Source organism: Elephas maximus, chromosome 11, assembly GCF_024166365.1.
Source record: "Elephas maximus indicus isolate mEleMax1 chromosome 11, mEleMax1 primary haplotype, whole genome shotgun sequence".
Classification (NCBI taxonomy): Eukaryota; Metazoa; Chordata; class Mammalia; order Proboscidea; family Elephantidae; genus Elephas; species Elephas maximus.
Genome location: NC_064829.1, coordinates 87,811,623 through 87,833,357, shown reverse-complemented (window position 1 = coordinate 87,833,357; position 21,735 = coordinate 87,811,623). Strand labels below are relative to the sequence as shown.

General features: G+C 43.2%; 1 protein-coding gene across 1 annotated transcript; it reads left to right on the top strand.

The window, feature by feature from the left end:
- The first annotated feature begins 921 nt into the window (after window positions 1–921).
- On the top strand, window positions 922–21,735 carry LOC126086150 (extracellular calcium-sensing receptor-like). The gene is given in 8 exon segments (XM_049902340.1): window positions 922–1,181; window positions 3,000–3,291; window positions 12,420–13,238; window positions 16,709–16,921; window positions 18,287–18,410; window positions 20,793–21,022; window positions 21,024–21,157; window positions 21,159–21,735. Coding segments are annotated over 8 exon segments (2,649 nt in total).

Here is a 21,735-nt window from a genome sequence, read left to right as displayed (position 1 = left end):
ACTGGAACTCCTGAGGCATGTAGTAACTCGATGTTTAACTTTAGAGTAACCATCAAGTTGTTTTGCACAGCGGTTGCACCATTTTACATTCCCACCAGCAGTTTACGGGGGTTCATGATTCTCCACTTACTGGCCAACATTTGTTAATACCTGACTTTCTTATAGCCATCCTAGTGGGTATGAAGTGGTCCCCCATTGTGGCTTTCATTTACATTTTCGGGATGGCTAATGATGTTGAGCATGTTTACTTCTTACACAGCTTGTGACAGTCACATGTCTTGGGTTGTGAACCCCAACATTGCTTCCTCTGTGAAACTGCACAGCCCAGCCCTTTCTCATACCTGGAACTAGCCTTCCTGACAAATAACTGTGCCAATCCTCGAGCCACCTTCTGGAGTTGAAAATGCATTGTCTCTGCTTGGGGCTTTCCATTCAGTGAAAACGGTGTCCCTAACATGGGAGGTGCCTGCTCATGGACACCTGCAGCTCTAGGGATATTCTCCATCTCTATACACTGTTAGTCGTGGCAGGAGTGGGTCAGGAAACTCCTTACCATTATCCCCACACAGGGCCTCTCTCTAAACACCTTGACCAGGAGGTTTGAGCACAGCTGCTTCTAGGCTTGAGGAGCCTCTGAGGACCAATCCAACCCCTCCTTGAAGACAACAGATGAGGCCTCAGAGCTGTTAGCTATGGCCTAGGGGCAGGAAAAGGGGTCAAATGGCAAGAGATGAAACCTTTAATGGCCCTGGGATGTAGTGGCTGCTCAGTCCCGGCCCCACCACCCCTGTTCCTCCCAAACTCTGGTTGCCTGGGTTTCCTCTGAGACTGGGTAGAGTCCAGATGTGTCCATGGCCCCAGGCTCAGGAGTGAAGGGTGAACTCCCAGATAAAAGCCCAGTCTTCTTGAGGCATGGCAAATATGGCGAATGCAGGTGCCACCTGCAGGTGCTACTCAGCCACCTTCTCAGGCATGTGGCTGTACTCCCTGCTCCTTGCCATCATGGAGTCCTTCTCTGGGGTGTCACTTTCTAAGCCAACAAGCTGGGGATCAGCAGGGAAGAGGCTCTGCTTTGAAAAGCCTGGGGATGTGGTGGTTGGAGGCACCTTCGCCATCTTCTACTTTGATGAAGTCTCCCTGCTCAAGTTTACTTCTCCACCAGCTGCCTTGGCATCCTCAAAGTAACTGGCTGCTAGGGTAGTGGGTTGGGAGTCTCTGAAGACTGGGGGCACCTTCAGAGGTCTTTCTCTAAAACCTCAGACACTTGCTGATTCTCAGAATCCCAACTGGATGGTCAGGGTTTATCCTGTTTGTCAGATTGCTCATCTGTCCATCCCTTGGTCCCTACCTTACCTCATCTCCTATTCTGTGTTTTCTTGCTCGTATTTATCTCTGTTTAAACATGGGCTAATTAATTGTCAACAGTGTTGTCCCCACACTGTAGACCCAGAATGCTCTTCCCTCTTGTTCAGTGCCAGACCCTCAGTGCCTATAACAGTACCAGGCACATGGTAGTCTCCAAAAAATGTTTGCTGAGTGAACAAATCTCTTCAAGAACTAGTCAGCCCCAGGATTCCCTTCTGTCCATGGCACCCTTTTCTGTATGGGTTTCCTGATAGTCTTTGCAGTCCTTTCTGATGATTATAAATAACACTGGTATGAACATTCACATAAAAGTTTCTATGTGGACATTTTTCTCCATTCCCCTAGATATATACCTAGGAATCACTGACAACATTCTGTTCTCTTCCGTCAAAAAAAAGAAAATCTGTGCTATGTTATAATTTGAAATTTCATTTGGTTTACGGATCTACGAATGGGCAGCAACTTTCCTGTAACTAGGAAAATTTCTCCCCCAAAAGACAGGCTAGGATTTTTTCATAACAGAAAATAAGGAGAAATGAAACAGAACAAATCATTTTTATTCTTTTTCCCGTTTTACTTTGAAGTTGAAGCTGGTCATTCATTTTATGATTCTATCAAGTCAGGCAGAGGCAAAATATACACAGCAGTTAAAACTTAAATTTATCAGAAGGAGAGTCAACTTAGAAAATTGGAGCACCTGCACAGATTAAAGATAAGTGTCAGTAAAAATGTTTTGTATATGTGATGAAGGGCAGAAGAGACAGGGTTATTGTCTGTGCGGCGTCTTTGTGAATACGTCTAAGCCCTTGTTGTTATGTGCCATCCAGTCGATTCCAACTCATAGCAATTCCATATGACAGAATAAAACTGCCCCATAGGGTTTCCTAGGCTTTGAACTTCACTGGAGCAGATCACCAGGCCTTTCTCCTGTGGAGGCACAGGGTGGGTTCCAACTGTCAATGTTTTGATTAGCAGTCGAGTGCTTAACCATTGGGCAGTCAGGGCTCCTTTGCCCAAGCCGTGTTTCCTGTTGTCTTAGTTATCTCGTGCTGCTATAACAGAAATACCACCAGTGGATGGCTTTACCAAGCAGAAGTTTATTCTCTCACAGTCTGGTAGGTTAGAAGTCTGAATTCCGGATGCCAGCCCCAGGGGAAGGCTTTCTCTCTCTCTGTTGACTGTGGAGGAAGATCCATGTCCTGGTCTAGGAGCTTCTCAGTGCAGGGACCCTGGGTCCAAAGGATACACTCTGCTCCTGGCACTACTTTTTTGGTGGTATGAGGTCCCTGTCTTTCTGTTCACTTCTGTCTTTTATATCTCAAGAGATTGACAAAAGATACAACCTAATCTTGTAGATTGAGTCCTGTCTCATTAACATAACTGCCTCTGATCCTGCGTCATTAACATCATCATAGAGGCAGGGTTTACAACACATAGGAAAATCACAACAGATGACAAAATGATAGATAATCACACAGTACTGGGAATCATGGCCTAACCAAGTCGACACACATTTTGGGGGGACACAATTCAATCCATAAGACCAGCGAATCTGAAAAAGGAAGAAAAGATTTCACATTTATCACCTCCTGCACTAGTAGCAAAAGCTGAACATCAACTTCTCTTTCCCTCAGCCTTAACATATGGGGCTACCTGGTGTCCCAGGGCTTGGTCTTTGCCACTGAGGAGATCAACAGAGACTCCCACCTGCTGCCCAACCTCACACTGGGCTTCTCCATCTGGAACTCCGGGGACTTGGTGTCTGGAGCCCTCCACGAGGCCATGGCCTTCTTCACGGGCCAGGAGGAACCCATCCCCAACTACACGTGTCAGGCCAGCCCTCCCCGAGTTGCCCTGGTCAGAGACACACGGTCTGCCGTGTCCATCCCCTTGGCCAGGTTGCTGGGGCTCCACAAATTCCCCCAGGTGAGTCTCCTTTGCCAAAGCCTTTTTCCCTCACTAACAATAATGATGGTAATGCCACCAGTGATGGTGATATTGAGACCCTGATTCCACAGGGCCAGGTTCCCTGGTAATACTTTGCATGCCTGACAATATTCTCACTCCTTGCCATGCCTTGTCATGAGGAAACCACAATTTCCATTGTTCTGATAAAGAAACATGTTTAGAGAAAATGAATGGTGGGTTCAAGCTCACCCAGCCAGGAGGGGCTGGAGCCAGGATTTCAACCCAGGCAGCCAGGCTCAAGGTCAACCAGCCTCACTGTACCCTGAAGTGTTTCCCAAAGTTCAGATCTTTGGGGCCATTCCCATGATGGTTGTCTCTCCAAGTGCTACCCTTTCTCCTTGCATTCCTATGTTTTTGAGAGCTTTATTGAGATATAGTTCACAGGCCAAACAATTCACCCTGTGGAAGTATAGAGCACAACGGTTTTTGGTATATTCACAGAGCTATGCAACCATCACTACAATCTAATTCAGAACTTCCAGTACAATCTAATTCCATGTTTTCCTCACTCCAAAAAGGAACTCTGTGCCCATTAGCTGTCATGCCCCAGTCTTCCTGACCCTCCCAACTCCCAGCAAACTACTAATCTACTTTCGGTCTATACAGATTTGCCTATTTTGAACATTTTATACCAATGCAGTAATACAGGGCCTTTAGTGTCTGGCATCCTTCACTTGGCCTAGTGTGTTCAAGTTTCCTCCATGTGGCAACATGTGTCAGTACTTCATTTCTTTTTACCAACAAATAATATTTCATTGTATGGATACACTGTGTTCTATGTATACATTCATAGCCTGATTGACACATTCCAAGTTTGGGCTATTATGAACAATGCTACCATGGACATTCATGTGCAAGGTTTTTTTGAACGTGGGCTTTCTTTTCTCTTGGGTATGTGCCTAGGAGTGAAATTGCCAGGTCACATGGTAACTCTATGTTTTACCTTTTGACGAACTGCCAGATGTTTTCAAAAACAGCTGCATGACTCGAGCAATTAGAATGCAGACTGGGAAATCTGGAGGACCAGGGAATTAACACCAACATAGCTGAAAAAAAATCAGATAAAAGAATTTAAAAAAATGAAGAAACCCTAAGAATCATGTGGGACTCTGTCAAGAAAGATAACTTGCGTGTGATTGGAGTCCCAGAACAGGGAGGGAGGACAGAAAACACAGAGAAAATAGTTGAAGATCTGCTGACAGAAACCTTCCCTGACATCATGAAAGACGAAAGGATATCTATCCAAGATGCTCATCGAACCCCATTTAAGATTGATCCAAAAAGAAAAACACCAAGACATATTATCATCAAACTTGCCAAAACCAAAGATAAAGAGAAAATTTTAAAAGCAGCCAGGGAGAAAAGAAAGGTCTCCTTCAAGGGAGAATCAATAAGAATAAGTTCAGACTACTCAGCAGAAACCATGCAGGCAAGAAGGCAATGGGATGACATATACAGAGCACTGAAGGAGAAAAACTGCCAGCCAAGGATCATATATCCAGCAAAACTCTCTCTGAAATATGAAGGTGAAATTAAGATATTTACAGATAAACACAAGTTTAGAGAATTTGGAAAAACCAAACCAAAGCTACAAAAAATACTAAAGGAAATTGTTTGGTCAGAAAACCAATAATATCAGATACCAGCACAACACAAGGTCACAAAACAGAACATCCTGATATCAACTCAAATAGGGAAATCACAAAAACAAATTAAGATTAATTAAAAGAAAATGCTCATAACAGGGAATCATTGAAGTCAATACATAAAAGATCACAATAATCAAAAAGAGGGACTAAATACAGGTGGCATAGAACTGCCATATGGAGAGTGATACAAGGCGATATAGGACAATACAAGTTAGGTTTTTACTTAGAAAAATAGGGGTAAATATTAAGGTAACCACAAAGAGGTATAACAACTGCATAACTCAAGATAAAAGCCAAGAAAAACATAACAACTCAACAAACATAAAGTCAAACACTATGAAAATGAGGATCTCACAATTTACTAAGAAAAACGTCTCAGCACAAAAAAGTAAGTGGAAAAATGAAATTGTCAACAACACACATAAAAAGGCATCAAAATGACAACACTAAACACTTATTTATCTATAATTATGCTGAATGTAAATGGACTAATGCACCAATAAAGAGACAGAGAGTCTCGGACTGGATAAAGAAACACGATCCGTCTGTATGCTGCCTACAAGAGACACACCTTAGACTTAGAGACACAAACAAACTAAAACTCAAAGGATGGAAAAAAATATATCAAGCAAACAATAAGCAAAAAAGAAGAGGAGTAGCAATATTAATTTCTGACAAAATAGACTTTAGACTTAAATCCACCACAAAGGATAAAGAAGGACACTACATAATGATAAAAGGGACAATTGATCAGGAAGATATAACCATATTAAATATTTATGCACCCAATGACAGGGCTGCAAGATACATAAATCAAATTTTAACAGAACTGAAAAGTGAGATAGACACCTCCACAATTATAGTAGGAGACTTCAACACACCACTTTTGGAGAAGGACAGGACATCCAGTAAGAAGCTCAGTAGAGACACGGAAGACCTAATTACAACAATCAACCAACTTGACCTCATTGACTTATACAGAACTCTCCACCCAAGTGCTGCAAAGTATACTTTTTTTCTAGCGCACATGGAACGTTCTCTAGAATAGACCACATATTAGGTCATAAAACAAACCTTTGCAGAATCCAGAACATCGAAACATTACAAAGCATCTTCTCAGACCACAAGGCAATAAAACTAGAAATCAATAACAGAAAAACTAGGGAAAAGAAATCAAATACTTGGAAAATGAACAATACCCTCCTGAAAAAAGACTGGGTTATAGAAGACATCAAGGAGGGAATAAGGAAATTCATAGAATGCAACGAGAATGAAAATACTTCCTATCAAAACCTCTGGGACACAGCAAAAGCAGAGCTCAGAGGCCAATTTATATTGATAAATGCACACATACAAAAAGAAGAAAGAGCCAAAATCAGAGAACTGTCCCTACAACTTGAACAAATAGAAAGTGAGCAACAAAAGAATCCATCAGGCAGCAGAAGAAAACAAATAATAAAAATTAGAGCTCAACTAAATGAATTAGAGAACAGAAAAACAATTGAAAGAATTAACAAGACCAAAAGCTGGTTCTTTGAAAAAATTAACAAAATTGATAAACCATTGGCTACACTGACTAAAGAAATACAGGAAAGGAAACAAATAACCCGAATAAGAAACCACATGGGCCACATCACAACAGACCCAACTGAAATTAAAAGAATCATATCAGATTATTATGAAAAATTGTACTCTAACAAATTTGCAAACCTAGAAGAAATGGATGAATTCCTAGAAACACACTACCTACCTAAACTAACACATTCAGAAGTAGAACAACTAAATAGACCCATAACAAAAGAAGAGATTGAAACGGTAATCAAAAAACTCCCAACAAAAAAAAGCCCTGACCCGGACGGCTTCACTGCAGAGTTCTACCAAACTTTCAGAGAAGATTAACACCACTACTACTAAAGGTATTTCAAAGCATAGAAAATGACGGAATACCACCCAACTCATGCTATGAAGCCACCATCTCCCTGATACCAAAACCAGGTAAAGACATTACAAAAAAAGAAAATTACAGACCTATATCCCTCATGAACATAGATGCAAAAATCCTCAACAAAATTCTAGCCAATAGAATTCAACAACATATCAAAAAAATAATTCACCACGACCAAGTGGGATTTTTTATGCAAGGATAAAAAAAAAAAAAATTTTTTTATGCAAGGCTGGTTTAATATTAGAAAAATCATTAATGTAATCCACCACATAAATAAAACAAAAGACAAAAACCACATGATTCTATCAATTGATGCCGAAAAGGCACTTGACAAAGTCCAACACCCATTTATGATAAAAACTCTCACCAAAATAGGAATTGAAGGAAAATTCCTCAACATAATAAAGGGCATCTATGCAAAGCCAACAGCCAACATCACTCTAAATGGAGAGAACCTGAAAGCATTTCCCTTGAGAACGGGAACCAGACAAGGATGCCCTTTATCACCACTCTTATTCAACATTGTGCTAGAAGTCCTAGCCAGTGCAATTAGGCTAGAGAAAGAAATAAAGGGCATCCAGATTGGCAAAGAGGAAGTAAAATTATCTCTATTTGCAGATGACGTGATCTTATACACAGAAAACCCCAACGAATCCACCAGAAAACTACTGAAACTAATAGAAGAGTTTGGCAGAGTCTCAGGTTATAAGATAAACATACAAAAATCAGTTGGATTCCTCTACATCAACAAAAAGAACATCGAAGAGGAAATAACCAAATCAATACCATTCACAGTAGCCCCCAAGAAGATAAAATACTTAGGAATAAATCTTACCAAGGATGTAAAAGACCTATACAAAGAAAACTACAAAGCTCTACTACAAGAAATTCAAAAGGACATGCTTAAGTGGAAAAACCTACCTTGCTCATGGATAGGAAGACTTAACATAGTAAAAATGTCTATTCTACCAAAAGCCATCTATACATACAATGCACTTCCGATCCGAATTCCAATGTCATATTTTAAGGGGATAGAGAAACAAATCACCAACTTCATATGGAAGGGAAAGAAACCTCGGATAAGCAAAGCATTACTGAAAAAGAAGAAGAAAGTGGGAGGCCTCACTCTACCTGATTTCAGAACCTGTTATACAGCCACAGTAGTCAAAACAGCCTGGTATTGGTACAAAAACAGGCACATAGACCAGTGGAACAGAATTGAGAACCCAGATATAAATCCATCCACATACGAGCAGCTGATATTTGACAAAGGCTCAGAGTCAGTTAATTGGGGAAAAGATAGTCTTTTTAACAAATGGTGCTGGCGTAACTGGATATCCATTTGCAAAAAAATGAAACAGGACCCATACCTCACACCAAGCACAAAAACTAACTCCAAGTGGATCAAAGACCTAAACATAAAGACTAAAATGATAAAGATCATGGAAGAAAAAATAGGGACAACCTTAGGAGCCCTAATACAAGGCATAAACAGAATACAAAACATTACCAGAAATGACGAAGAGAAACCAGATAACTGGGAGCTCCTAAAAATCAAACACCTATGCTCATATAAAGACTTCACCAAAAGAGTAAAAAGACTACCTACAGACTGGGAAAGAATTTTCAGCTATGACATCTCTGACCAGCGCCTGATCTCTAAAATCTATATGATTCTGTCAAAACTCAACCACAAAAAGACAAACAACCCAATCAAGAAGTGGGCAAAGGATATGAACACACACTTCACTAAAGAAGATATTCAGGCAGCTAACAGATACATAAGAAAATGCTCTCCATCATTAGCTATTAGAGAAATGCAAATTAAAACCACGATGAGATTCCATCTCACTCCAACAAGGCTGGCATTAATCCAAAAAACACAAAATAATACATGTTGGAGAGGCTGCGGAGAGATTGGAACTCTTATACACTGCTGGTGGGAATGTAAAATGGTACAACCACTTTGGAAATCTATCTGGCATTATCTTAAACAGTTAGAAATAGAACTACCCTACAACCCAGAAATCCCACTCCTCGGAATATACCCTAGAGCTACAAGAGGCTTCACACAAACATATATGCACACCCATGTTTATTGCAGCTCTGTTCACAATAGCAAAAAGCTGGAAGCAACCAAGGTGTCCATCAACGGATGAATGGATAAATAAATTGTGGTATATTCACACAATGGAATACTACGCATGGATAAAGAACAGTGACGAATCTCTGAAACATTTCATAACATGGAGGAACCTGGAAGGCATTATGCTGAGTGAAATTAGTCAGAGGCAAAAGGACAAATATTGTATAAGACCACTATTATAAGATCTTGAGAAATAGTATAAACTGAGAAGAACACATACTTTTGTGGTTACGAGGAGGGGAGGGAGGGAGGGTGGGAGAGGGTTTTTTATTGATTAATCAGTAGATAAGAACTGCTTTAGGTGAAGGGAAAGACAACACTCAATACATGGAAGGTCAGCTCAATTGGACTGGACCAAAAGCAAAGAAGTTTCCGGGATAAAATGAATGCTTCAAAGGTCAGCGGAGCAAGTGCGGGGGTCTGGGGAACATGGTTTGCGGGGACTTCTAAGTCAATTGGCAAAATAATTCTATTATGAAATCATTCTGCATCCCACTTTGAAATGTGGCGTCTGGGATCTTAAATGCTAACAAGCGGCCATCTAAGATGCATCAATTGGTCTCAACGCACCTGGAGCAAAGGAGAATGAAGAACACCAAGGTCACATGACAACTAAGAGCCCAAGAGACAGAAAGGGCCACATGAACCAGAGACCTACATCATCCTGAGACCAGAAGAACTAGTTGGTGCCCGGCCACAATTGACGACTGCCCTGACAGGGAGCTCAACAGAGAACCCCTGAGGGAGCAGGAGATCAGTGGGATGCAGACCCCAAATTCTTATAAAAAGACCATACTTAATGGTCTGACTGAGACTAGAGGAATCCCGGCGGTCATGGTCCCCAAACCTTCTGTTGACACAGGACAGGAACCATCCCCGAAGACAACTCATCAGACATGAAAGGGACTGGACAGTGGGTAGGTGAGAGATGCTGATGAAGAGTGAGCTAATTATATCAAGTGGTCACTTGAGACTGTGTTGGCATCTCCTGTCTGGAGGGGGGATGGGAGGATAGAGAGAGTTGGAGGCTGGCAAAATTGTCACGAAAGGAGAGACTGGAAGGACTGACTCATTAGGGGGAGAGCAAGTGGGAGTACGGAGTAAGGTGTATATAAACTTATATGTGACAGACTGACTTGATTTGTAAATGTTCACTTGAAGCTCAATAAAAGTTAATAAAAAAAAAAAAAACAGCTGCACCATGTACATTCCCACCAGCATGTATATAAGAGTTCCAGTGCATGAGAGTTTCTATTTAAATCCTTTTTTTTTAAACTTGAAGTTATATTGTTACAAAGGAATCATTGTGTCTAAGTGGTTAATGGGCCATTGATTATCACTCACCACACATACAAGAAAACCTTAGAATAAGTGCAATGAGCACAAAGCTGGGCTGTGAAATTGGAGCTATATCCTTTTTTTCTGGGTCTGAACTCTTGGCTCTTCATCGCAAGGGAAAGCAGTAAGAGCTTACACCCCTTGGCTCTTTTCTGCAAGCTGAGCATTACTCTAAGCATGGTACATCCATTAGCTCATCACATTCTTATAAGAACCCTATAAAGTAGATGTGCGATCATTTCCATTTTACTGATGGGTTGTTTTGGGGTTTAACCAGCCCGTGACACACGCAAGAGCAAGTTAGGCCACCTGGGCATCTTGGTGGAGCCTCCATAACTATCAGAGCAACAGTTTCAAAAATTCGCAAATATAATCTCATGCAAGGAGAGAATGCACACATGCCAAAAGTTTCTCAATCTCATTAGTGAGGGAACAATAGGATGGTGAAGTAGGTTAAAACATCAGTATTTTTTAATGTTACCTACATGATTCCCTTGTGTCTCTAGTGGAGTGGGACCTCGCTAATCAAAGTGCAGACCAAGGTCCAGAAGTACAGGTGTCACCTGGGAGAAGGTTGGAAACCAAGACTCCGGGGCCACACCAGCCACCTCATGAATCAGCATCAGCACTTTAAAAAGGTCTCAGGGGATCTATGACCACATTAACTTTGAAAGCAGTTTGGTGGTGGTGGTAGTTGTGGTTCAGTATTGACTCCAACTCATGGTGACCCCATGTGTGCAGAGTAGAACTGCTCCATAGTTCTACTGTGGAGTCACCTTTTGAAAGCAGATCTCCAGGCCTTCCTTCTGAGGAGCCTGTAGATGGGTTTGAACCACCAACTTCTGGATTAGTAATTCAGGGCTCCACCATTTGTACCACCCACAGCCTGCAAAGGCTCTTTGAACTATGCAATATAAAGAAAAAATAATCAAACCAAACCTGTTGCTGTCTAGTTAATTCCAATTCATGGTGGCCCAATATGTAAAAGAGTAGAACTTCTCCATAGGGTTTTCTTGGCTATAATCTTTACAAAACCAGATCACCAGACCTTTCTTCTGAGGCACTGCTGGGTGGGTTTGAACTGCCAACCTTTAGGTTAGTAGCCAAGCACAGCTGTTTGCACTACTCAGGGAGCTGGCAATATAACAGCAACTGCTAATGTTTCTTGAGAGATGATCATGTATCAGGCTCTGTTCCAATAGGGTGACTGTCTTAGTCATCTAGTGCTGCTATAACAGAAATACCACAAATCGGTGGCTTTAACAAACAGAAATTAATTTTCTCACAGTATAGAAGGCTAGAAGTCCGAATTCAGGGTGCTGGCTCTAGGGGAAGGCTTTCCCTCACTGTCAGCCCCTGAGGAAGATCTTTGTCTCTTCTGAGCTTCTGCTCCTGGGCAGTCTGCATGTGGCTTGGCATCTGTCTTCCCCCATCACTACTTTTTACATGCTTGTGTAATCTCTTTTATATCCCAAGAGATCGACTCAAGATACACACTACTCTAATCCTGCCTTATTAACATAACATTACCCATTCTCAAATAAGGTTATAACCACAGGCATAGAAAATCAAAACCAAACTCATTGCTGTCAAGTCGATTCCACCTGAGAGTAGAACTGCCCCATAGGGTTTCCAAGGAGTGGCTGGTGGATTCAAACTGCCAACCTTTGGTTAGCAGGCAAACTCTTAACCACTGCACCACCAGGGCTCCGCCACAGGCATAGAGGTTAGGAATGTCAATACATATTCTCGGGAACACAATTCAATCCATAACAGTGACCAATCATCCCCATTGCCCAGGACTGAGGGTGTTCTTGGGATTCAGTACTCTCAGTGCTAAAGCAAGGAAAGTCCCAGGCAAAGTGGGAAGAGTTGTCCCCTAGCTCTGTTCTTGCTACCTTCCTTCTCTCATTTAAACCAGACAATTAAACCATGATTCAGCTTCCACTCCAGGGTCCATCCTCATACTCACCTCTTATCCTTATTGCCTGGGCCCCTTCCTACCCAGGTCAGCTACGCTTCCACTCTGGCTGGCCTCAGCGACAAGACCCAGTTCCCGTCCTTCATGCGGACAGTGGCCAGTGACCTCACGAGCTCCCACATGGTGGCCCAGCTGGTGCTCCACTTCGGATACTCCTGAGTGGGCATTCTGGCCCAGGATGATAACTATGGCCAGCAGGGCAGTGCTCTAGCGACCCAGGAACTGGTTCAGGCCCACGTATGTATTGAGTTCAACCTCCATGTCCCTTCCCAAGAGTCCCTGGAGAAGACCCGTGCCATCGTCCACAGAATGAAAGCCTGCACTGCAAAGGCCATTCTGGTCTTCCTGAGTAATAAAAATTTCCAACTTGTTCTGCAGGAGCTGTTGGGAAGTGGGGTTGTGGGCCAGGTATGGGTCAACCAGGACACACTGCACAACATGCTGGCCCTGGCAATCCCAGGCATCTCCCAGGTCCTACAGAGCCCCTTCAGCCTTAAGCTGCTGCACCACCGCCAGGTCCCCGGCTTCCTGGAATTCCTCGCTCACCTACACCCTGCCTGAACCCCAGAAGACATACTCACCCAGAGGTTCTGGGAGGTCACCTTTGGATGGACATGGCCCTACAGGAGCCCAGGGCCAGCAGAGAACATTACAGCTGCAGGAGGGGTCCGATTCTGCTCAGGGAATGAGAGCCTAACAGGCCACAAGTACCCTTTCCAGAATGTGAGTAACTTGCACCCCACATACCCAGCAGTCTACTGTGTTGCCCACGCTCTGCAGGACCTGATCACCTGTGAGCATGATGATGGGCGATGTGCAGACTCTCGACGCTTTCAGCCCTGGCAGGTAAGAGGGAAATGTGTGGATGATTCAGGGAAGAGCAAGGGAGTGGGCGCTCCCTCTGTACCAGACACAGAGGTAGAACACAGATAGGGCTCTTCATCGAGAATACTTTATGTTTACAGCTGAGAGGCATGTTAGAAAGAGCACAGGAGGAGGAGTCCACTCTAACTGTATGACCTCAGACAAGTCACTTCTATTTACAGTTATTTTATTTAGCAAAGACAGGGTGCCCAGTTAAACCTGAATTTCAGATAAATAGCAAATAATTTTTGCATTTGCCTCAAATTTGAATTTCAGATAAACAGTGAATAATTTTTTAGTGTAACCCACTGCCATCAAGTCAATTCTGACTCATCACAACCCCATAGGGTTTCCAAAGCTGTAAATCTTTATGGACGACGACTACCACATCTTTCTATCTCGGAGCCACTGGTGGTTTCAAACCACTGACTCTTGGTTACCAGTCAATCGCTTTAACCATTGCACCACCAGGGCTTCCTAAATTTTGGGTATAAAGCCATCCCAAATTTGAATTTCAAATAAATGTTGTTGTTACGTGCCATCAAGTCACTTCTCACTCACAGTAACCCTGTGTACAGCAGAACGAAATACTGCCCAGCCGTGCATCATCCCTGTGTCAATCCATCTTGTTGAGCTTCTTCCTCTTTTTCACAGACCCTCTACATTGTTGTTTTTAGGAGCGGTTGAGTCAGTTCTGACTCACAGCAACCCCATAGGACAGAGTAGAACTGCCCCAAAAGGTTGCCAAGAAGCAACTGGTGGATTTGCACTGCTGACCTTCTGGTGAGCAGCAAAGCTCTTAACCACTACACCACTAGGGCATAATGTCCTTCTCCAGGCACAGGGTTTTTTCCAGGTACTAGTCCCTCCTGAACATGTCCAAAGTATGTGAGATAAAGTCTCACATTCCTTGCTTCTAAGGAGCGTTCTGGCTGTACTTCGTCCTAGACAGAATTCTTCCTTCTTCTGGCAGTCCATGGTATATTCAATATTCCTCACCAACACCATCATTCAAAGGCCTCAGTTCTTCTTTGTTCTTCCTTATTCACTGTCCAGCTTTCACATGCATAGGAGGCCATGGAAAATGCCATAGCTTGAGTCAGGCACACCTTAGTCCTTAAAGTGACATCTTTGCTTTTTAACACTTTAAACAGATCTTTTGCAGTAGATTTGCCCTGTCCAATGCCAATGCGTAGTTTGATTTTTTTGACTGCTGTTTCCATGGCCACTGATTCTGGATCCAAGTAAAATAAAATCCTTGACTACTTGAATCTCTTCTCTGTTTATCATGATGTTGTGCATTGGTCCAGTTGTGAGGATTTTCGTTTTCTTTATGTTCAGGTGTAATCCATACTGAAGGCTGTAGTCTTTAATCCTCTTCAGTAAGTGCTTCAAGTCCTTTTCACTTTCAGCAAGCAACGTTGTGTCATCTACATATCACAGGTTATTAATGAGTCTTCCTCTGATCCTGATGCCCAGTTCTTTTTCATACAGTCCTGTCTCTCAGTTTATTTGCTTTGCTCAGCACACAGATCAAATAAGTATCGTGAAAGGATTCAATTCTGATGCACATCTTTCCTTGGTCTGTTCGAATGACCACCTCTTCGTCTGTGAACAAGTTTCACATGAGCATAATTAAGTATTCTGAAATTCCCGCTCTTCACAATGTTATCCTTAATTTGTTATGATCCCCACAGTAGAATCCCTTTGCATAGTCAGTAAAATATAGGTAAACATTTTTCTGGTATTCTCTTCTTTCAACCAGGATCCATCTGACATCAGCAATGATATTCTTCCTTCCACATTCTCTTCTGAATCCAGGTTGACTTTCTGGCAATTCTTTGTCGATGTACTGCTGCAACCACTTTTGAATGATCTTCAGGAAAAGTTTACTAATGTGTGATATTAATGATATTGTTTGATAATTTCCATATTCTGTTGGATCACCTTTCTTAGGAATGGGCACAAATATGGATCTCTTCCAGTCAGTTTGCCAGGTAGCTGTCTTTCAAATTTTCAGCATAGACAATAGATGAGTAACACCTCCAGCGTTTCATCCGTTTGTTGAGACGTCTCAGTTGGTATTCCATCAATTCCTGGAGCCTTGTTTTTCACCAGTGCTTTCAGTGCAGCCTGGATTTCTTCCTTCAGTACCATTGGTTCTTGATCACATGCTGCCTCCTGAAATGGTTGAAAGTTGACCAATTCTTTTTGGTACAGTGGCTCTGTGTATCCCGTCCATCTTCTTTTGATGCTTCCTGGGTCATTTAATAATTTCCCCATAGAATTCTTCAATATTGCAACTCAAGGCTTGAATTTTTTCTTCAGTCCTTTCAGCTTGAAAATGCTGAGTGTGTCATTCCCTTTTGGTTTTCCAACTCCAGGACTTTGCACATTTCCTTATAATACGTTGCCTTCTCTAGCTGAACTTTGAAATCTTCTGTTCAGCTCTTTTACTTCATCATTTCTTCCATTCACTTTAGCTACTCCATGTTAAGGAGCAAGTTTCAGAGTCTTTTCTGACATCCATTTTGGTCTTTTCTTTCTTTCCTGTCTTTTTAATGGTCTCTTGCTTTCTTCATTAATGATCTCCTTGATGTCATTCCACAACTCATCTGGTCTTCAGTCATTAGTGTTCAATGCATCAAATTTATTCTTCAGATGGTCTCTAAATTCAGGTGGGATATACTCAGTGTCGTCTTTTGGCTCTCATGGACTCGTTTTGATTTTCTTCAGCTTCAACTTGGACTTGCATTTGAGCAATTGATGATCTCTTCTGCAGTTTTCGCCTTGCCATGTTCTGACTGATGATATTGAGATTTTCTGTTGTCTCTTTTCCACAGATGTATGTGATTTAATTCCTGTGTATTCCATCTGGCAAGGTCCATGTGTATAGTCGCCATTTATGTTGTTGAAAAAAAGGTATTTGCAAAGACAAAGTTGTTGGTCTGGCAAAATTCTATCATTCGATCTCTGGTGTCATTTCTATGACCAAGGCCGTATTTTCCAACTACTGATCAGATAAATAGTGAATACTTTTTACGAATATGTGCCCAAAATTTTAATTTAAATGAACTACAAATAATTTTTTACCAAAAGAATATCCGAAGCATTGCATAGGCTATGTGTATACTTAAAAAAAATTAATTTATTTGACATTCAAATTTAATTGGGCATCACTTTTTCCATTAAAAAATATAAAACGTTCTACTTTACCACTGTCTTGATACAAAACAGATATAATCCCAGCTAGGTTCATTAACATACATTCATATATACTACTTTATTCATTTTTTCTTCTGCTTATAAAAGAAGTTTAAAAAAATTTTTTTTCATGGGCCCCCTAAAGTATTCATTTTCATGGGCCCTGAGTCTCCTGTGCCTTAAGCCATTTTGGACAGACCCCAGGGGCGGCCTCAGCCCATCAATGACATCATCTTTCCTTCCTTCAGATTCTGCATCACCTCAGGAAGCTGCATTTCAAGACCCCTGATGGGAAAGATATCATTTTTGATGCCAATGGAGATATAGTTACAGAATTTGACATTCTCCAAGGGCAGAAAACCCCTGAGGACTTATTCCACTTTGTCCACATCGGCACCACTGACCATAGATCCTCTTCAGGGGACAGAGTGACCATCCACTGGACAAAGGAAGAGCCGCAGGTGAGTCACCTGGGTGCATGGGTGACCCCAGTCCTGGGGTATTAGAATCAGAGAGGAACTCAGAGGCCAATGGTCCAAGCCCCTCTTGAACTGATGAAAAGCGTGGGGCTCTGAATTGGGCCACTCGTACCTCAGCCATTCTATTGAGCCTCTAGACCCTTCCCTGAGGGGAGAAAAGGCATTTACTCACTATCAGAAATGAAACTGTCAGGGCCACAGAAATGGAAGTAGAGTCTGCACTGGGAGTTTCCACTACAGCATTTTTCTTCACGTTCATATTCAAAGACCTGTTCGGTGAGGAGGTGACAATTTACCAGGGAGGATAGTATTACACTTCACTAAATGTGTTCCCACAGAGCACCTTGTAGGTGGGCAGGACAGGTGTTTTCATTTTATTTATTAACAAATGTAGTTGCAGTCTTGGAACATCTTTGTCCAGCTTTCCATTCTGGCTCAGAGGAACCCCTACACTGGCCCTATGGCCACCTGAATGGAGGTTCAGGCTCCTCCACAACAACTGTGCCTTCCTGTGTTCCGGGAGGTACCTATAGTTGGTGTTGGCCTTTAGAGTCTGGCTCCTGTCTCTGGACCCCTCAAATCCAGGGCACCCAGGCCAAGCTTTCAGGGGATCCTTTTGAAGTCCCTTTCAATTAGATTGAACTGGGGAGGGCACTCTGCTCTCCTCTGCGGGTAGAGGAAACCCAGCCTCCCACACTTCTCTCAAAGGCATTCTCATCCCCAGGCTCCCTCTCCATGACTGTCTGGAGGTGGGAAGTGGGCTGAGGAAGGCAAAAACATCCCTTTGCAACTCCTGCAAGACAGGAGGGTTTACAACAGGGGTATGAAAGTAGCAACCCTTGCAGGTCTCAATGTAGGAGCCTCAGAGAGACAGGACAAGTACTCTTTGACGCCATGTGACTAAGCTTTCCCACACCCAGTGAGGGGCTGAGGGGAGCCAAGAAGACTGGGGGAGCCAGGCGGTGTCCTCCCAAGGCTTATCTCTTTTATACTTGTGTGGAAGGAGCCCTAGTGACAATATGGTTAAATGCTCAACTGCTAACCAAAAGTTTGGCTGTTGGAACCAACCCAAGGGCTCCATAAACATTACAACCAGGAAATCCTGTCGGGAAGTTCTACTCTGTCACTTGGGCTTGCCCTAAGTCAGAATTGACTCAACAGCCCGCAACAACAACAACATACTTCTGTTGGTCATATCCATTCTTTCTCCTCTGATATCACTGAGATTGTTTCCCAAAGAGGCCTCCTCTTCCTGTGTGTGGAAGCAAACTGGCACGACCACTCTGGGTCAGGACGGACTGTGTTTCAGCTTGGTCACTGGTGACACCTCTGCTTCTCTGTCCTCAGGTCCCCAGCTCTGCCTGCAGCACCAGTTGCACTCCAGGCTTCAGCCAGATCCCCCAACAGGGTGCCCCCAACTCTTGTTTCGAGTGCAGACCCTGCCCCGAGGGGCAATTTGCAAACCAGACAGGTGAGGGCTCCTAGAGTCTGAATCTCAGAGGCCATCAAAGGCACCCCGAGCATCTCAAAATCCCAATCCAGGGGGTCACTGTGGCCTCAGGGTTTCAGGTGTGGGAGCTGCCATAGAGCTGAAGGGGGCTGGCCAGGAAGTCATTCTAAGAATTGTGCTTAGGCAAACTTCTGTTTTGTTTTTAAATTTTTGTGAAAATAATCAAGCCAAAACTTTTGCTGGCACAACTTCCACATTTGCAATTTAATGACTTTCATTACATTTTTCTTGTTGTCCCACATTATCACCGTCATTTTCCCAAATATTTCTGCCACCAGTGACATAAATTCAATGCCTCTAATCAAAAGCTTCCCCTTTACCCCTCCTTCCCACCCCTTGGCAACCAGTAGTAATCTTTGGTTTCTATATATTTTCTTTTGTCCTGTGAGATTATACACAAATTTTTTTTTCGATTGGTTTATTTCACTCAGCATGATGTTTTTAAGGTTCATCCATGTTGTGCCACTCATCAGAACTTCATTTCTCTTTATGGCTGAGTAGTATTCCATTGCCTGAATATGCTGCATTGTTTATCCTTTCATCCACTAATGAACATTTTCTTTTTTTCTGCCCATCTATGGATTGAATTGTGACTCCCAAAAATATGTGTATTAATCCTAACCTATATGCCTATAGTTATAATCCCGTTTGGGAATGGGTTTTCTTTGTTATGTTAATGAGGCGGGATTAGTGTAGGGTGTGTCTTGAGTCAATCCCTTTTGAGATATAAAAGATTAAACAAGCAAGTGAGCAAGCAGAGATGGGGCAAGGTACAGGCCAAGCCACAGGGAGATCGCCAAGCAACCAGGAAACAGAAGCTAAAGAGACAAGAACCTTTTCCCAGAGCCAACAGAGAGAGAAAACCTTCCCCTAGAGCCAGTGCTCTGAATTTGCTTTTCTAGCTTCCTGAACTGAGAAAATAAATTTCTGTTTGTTAAAGCCATCCACTTGTGGTATTTCTGTTGTACCAGCTCTAGAGAACGAAGACATGCCCATTCCACTTTTAAGGGCTCATGTGATTACTCTGGGCCACGAAGGTTATCCAGGGTATATCCAATTTTAAGTTCTGCTCATTAGCAACCTTAATTCTATCTGTCATATCCCTTTTGCCATGTAACATAACATGTTCACAGGTTCCAGGAACTAGGACACAGACATCTTTGGGAGCCATTATTCAGCATAGCACAGTCCCTATCTTCACCAGTCCTGAAGTTGTTAGGATTTTTCATTTCAGTCTTTTCTGTCAGGAGTGTGGTGGTATCTCTTGTAATTCAAAAAAGGAAGGGTGACAGAATTGGTGAGATTTTCTAATAAGAATAGCTACTACTACTATTTGGGAAAATTAGCCATTAAAATGAAAAGCACACAAAGGACAAATATTGCATGATCTCACTTGTATGAAACAAGCAAATACATAGAAAAAAGCAAAGATTATTGTTGGTTACCAAAGGTGAGAGGGAGGATGTGATGGTTAAGATTGTGTGTCAGCTTGGCTGGGCCATGAATCTCAGTGCTTATACGTGATCACTGCCATGATGGGATCTGCTGTGAGTAGCCAATCAGTTGAAAGGGAGTTTCCTTGGGCATATGGCCTGTATCTGAATATATACAGACGCTCTGGGCTTTTTCCTCGCTCTGGATCTTGCAGTTGGCCCCAGTTCATCCGACCTCTGCTTCTTGGGACTTGAGCTAGTAGCTTACCTGCTGAACTTTGGATTCATTGATCTTCACAGCCTATGAGCAAGAGCCCTGCTCTCCAACCTGCCGATCTTGGGTTCACTAGCTCCTGCAGCTACATGCATTAGGAGAAGCCTCTGTCCTGATCCACAGACTTGGGATGTTCTAGCTTGTACAACCTCATAGCCTGTTTCCTTGATATAAATCTCTCTCTATGTATATGTTTACACACATTACTGGTTTTGCTTCTCTTGAGAACTCGGCTTAAGACAAACGGGAAAGGTATAGTTTTTGATTAGCGGGTATTGAGTTTATGTTAATGATGGTGGGATGATTTGGAAAAAGATAGCACTACTTGAAGAATATAATCAATGTTGCTGAACTGTACAGGTAGAAATCACTGAGGTGGCATATGTCTTGTTATGTGTATTTTCATCAAAATGAAATTTAAAAAATAATAATAACATAAAATCATGTATACAGGGACACACATATTTCCTCATGCCTCAGGCTCTAGTGTGGCCCATTCAGCTCTGGTAGCTACTAACAACTCATAAATAATACAAATGCAATGTTCATGAGACTGCTGCCACATAGGGCTCCTCCCTCCATGTAGCTGATGGTATTAAGATCACATTATAGAAGTGGGTTCTGTGTCTCCAACAGACATGAAGCGGTGCCTTCTTCGCCCTACGGACCAGTACTCCAGCCATGCCAGAGACCGCTGCCTCCCCAGGACTGAGAATTTCCTGGCCTTTGATGAGCCCCTGAGGCTCATGCTGACCTCAGCAGCACTCACACTAGCTACCCTGGCATTGTTGGTCCTGGTGGTATTCCTGAAATACCAGGACACACCTGTCGTCAGGGCCAACAACAGGGCTCTCAGCTACACGCTCCCTGGCCTCTCTTGCTCTTTGTGCCGTCTGCCCCTTGCTCTTCCTTGGCCGTCCCACCGTTGCCACCTGCCTCCTCCGCCAGACCACTTTTGCCGTCGTGTTCACCATGGCCGTCTCTTCCGTCCTGGCTAAAACTCACTGTGGCCCTGGCCTTCAGGGTCACCAGGCCAGGGGGCAGGGTGTGGGTGTGCCTGGGACCTGGCATTTCCACCTCTGTCATCCTTGTAGCCTCCTTGGTCCAAGTAATTCTCTGTGGGATCTGGCTGGGTACCTCCCCACCGTTCCCGCACAGGGACATGGCCTCCGAGCCCAGCCACGTCATTGTCCAGTGCCATGAGGGCTCCAGAGCCGCCTTCTCCTATGTGCTGGGCTACTTGGGCCTCCTGGCTGGGGGCACCTTCTCAGTGGCCTTTGCCAGGGATCTTCCTGATGCCTTCAACAAGACCAAGTTCCTCACCTTCAGCATGCTGCTCTTTTGCAGCATCTGGGTGGCCTTCCTGCCCCTCTACCACAGTGCCCACGGCAAGGCCACCGTGGCTGTGGAGATTTTCTCCATCCTGGCCTCCACCGCGGGGCTGCTGTGCGGTACCTTCCTGCCCAAGTGCTACATCATCCTGCTGAGGCCTGAGTGGAACACCCCGGCCCACCTGAGGAATAGACTCTAGGCTCGGCAGGACAGGCAGAGTGAGGAGCTCCATGGCAGGAGTCTTTAA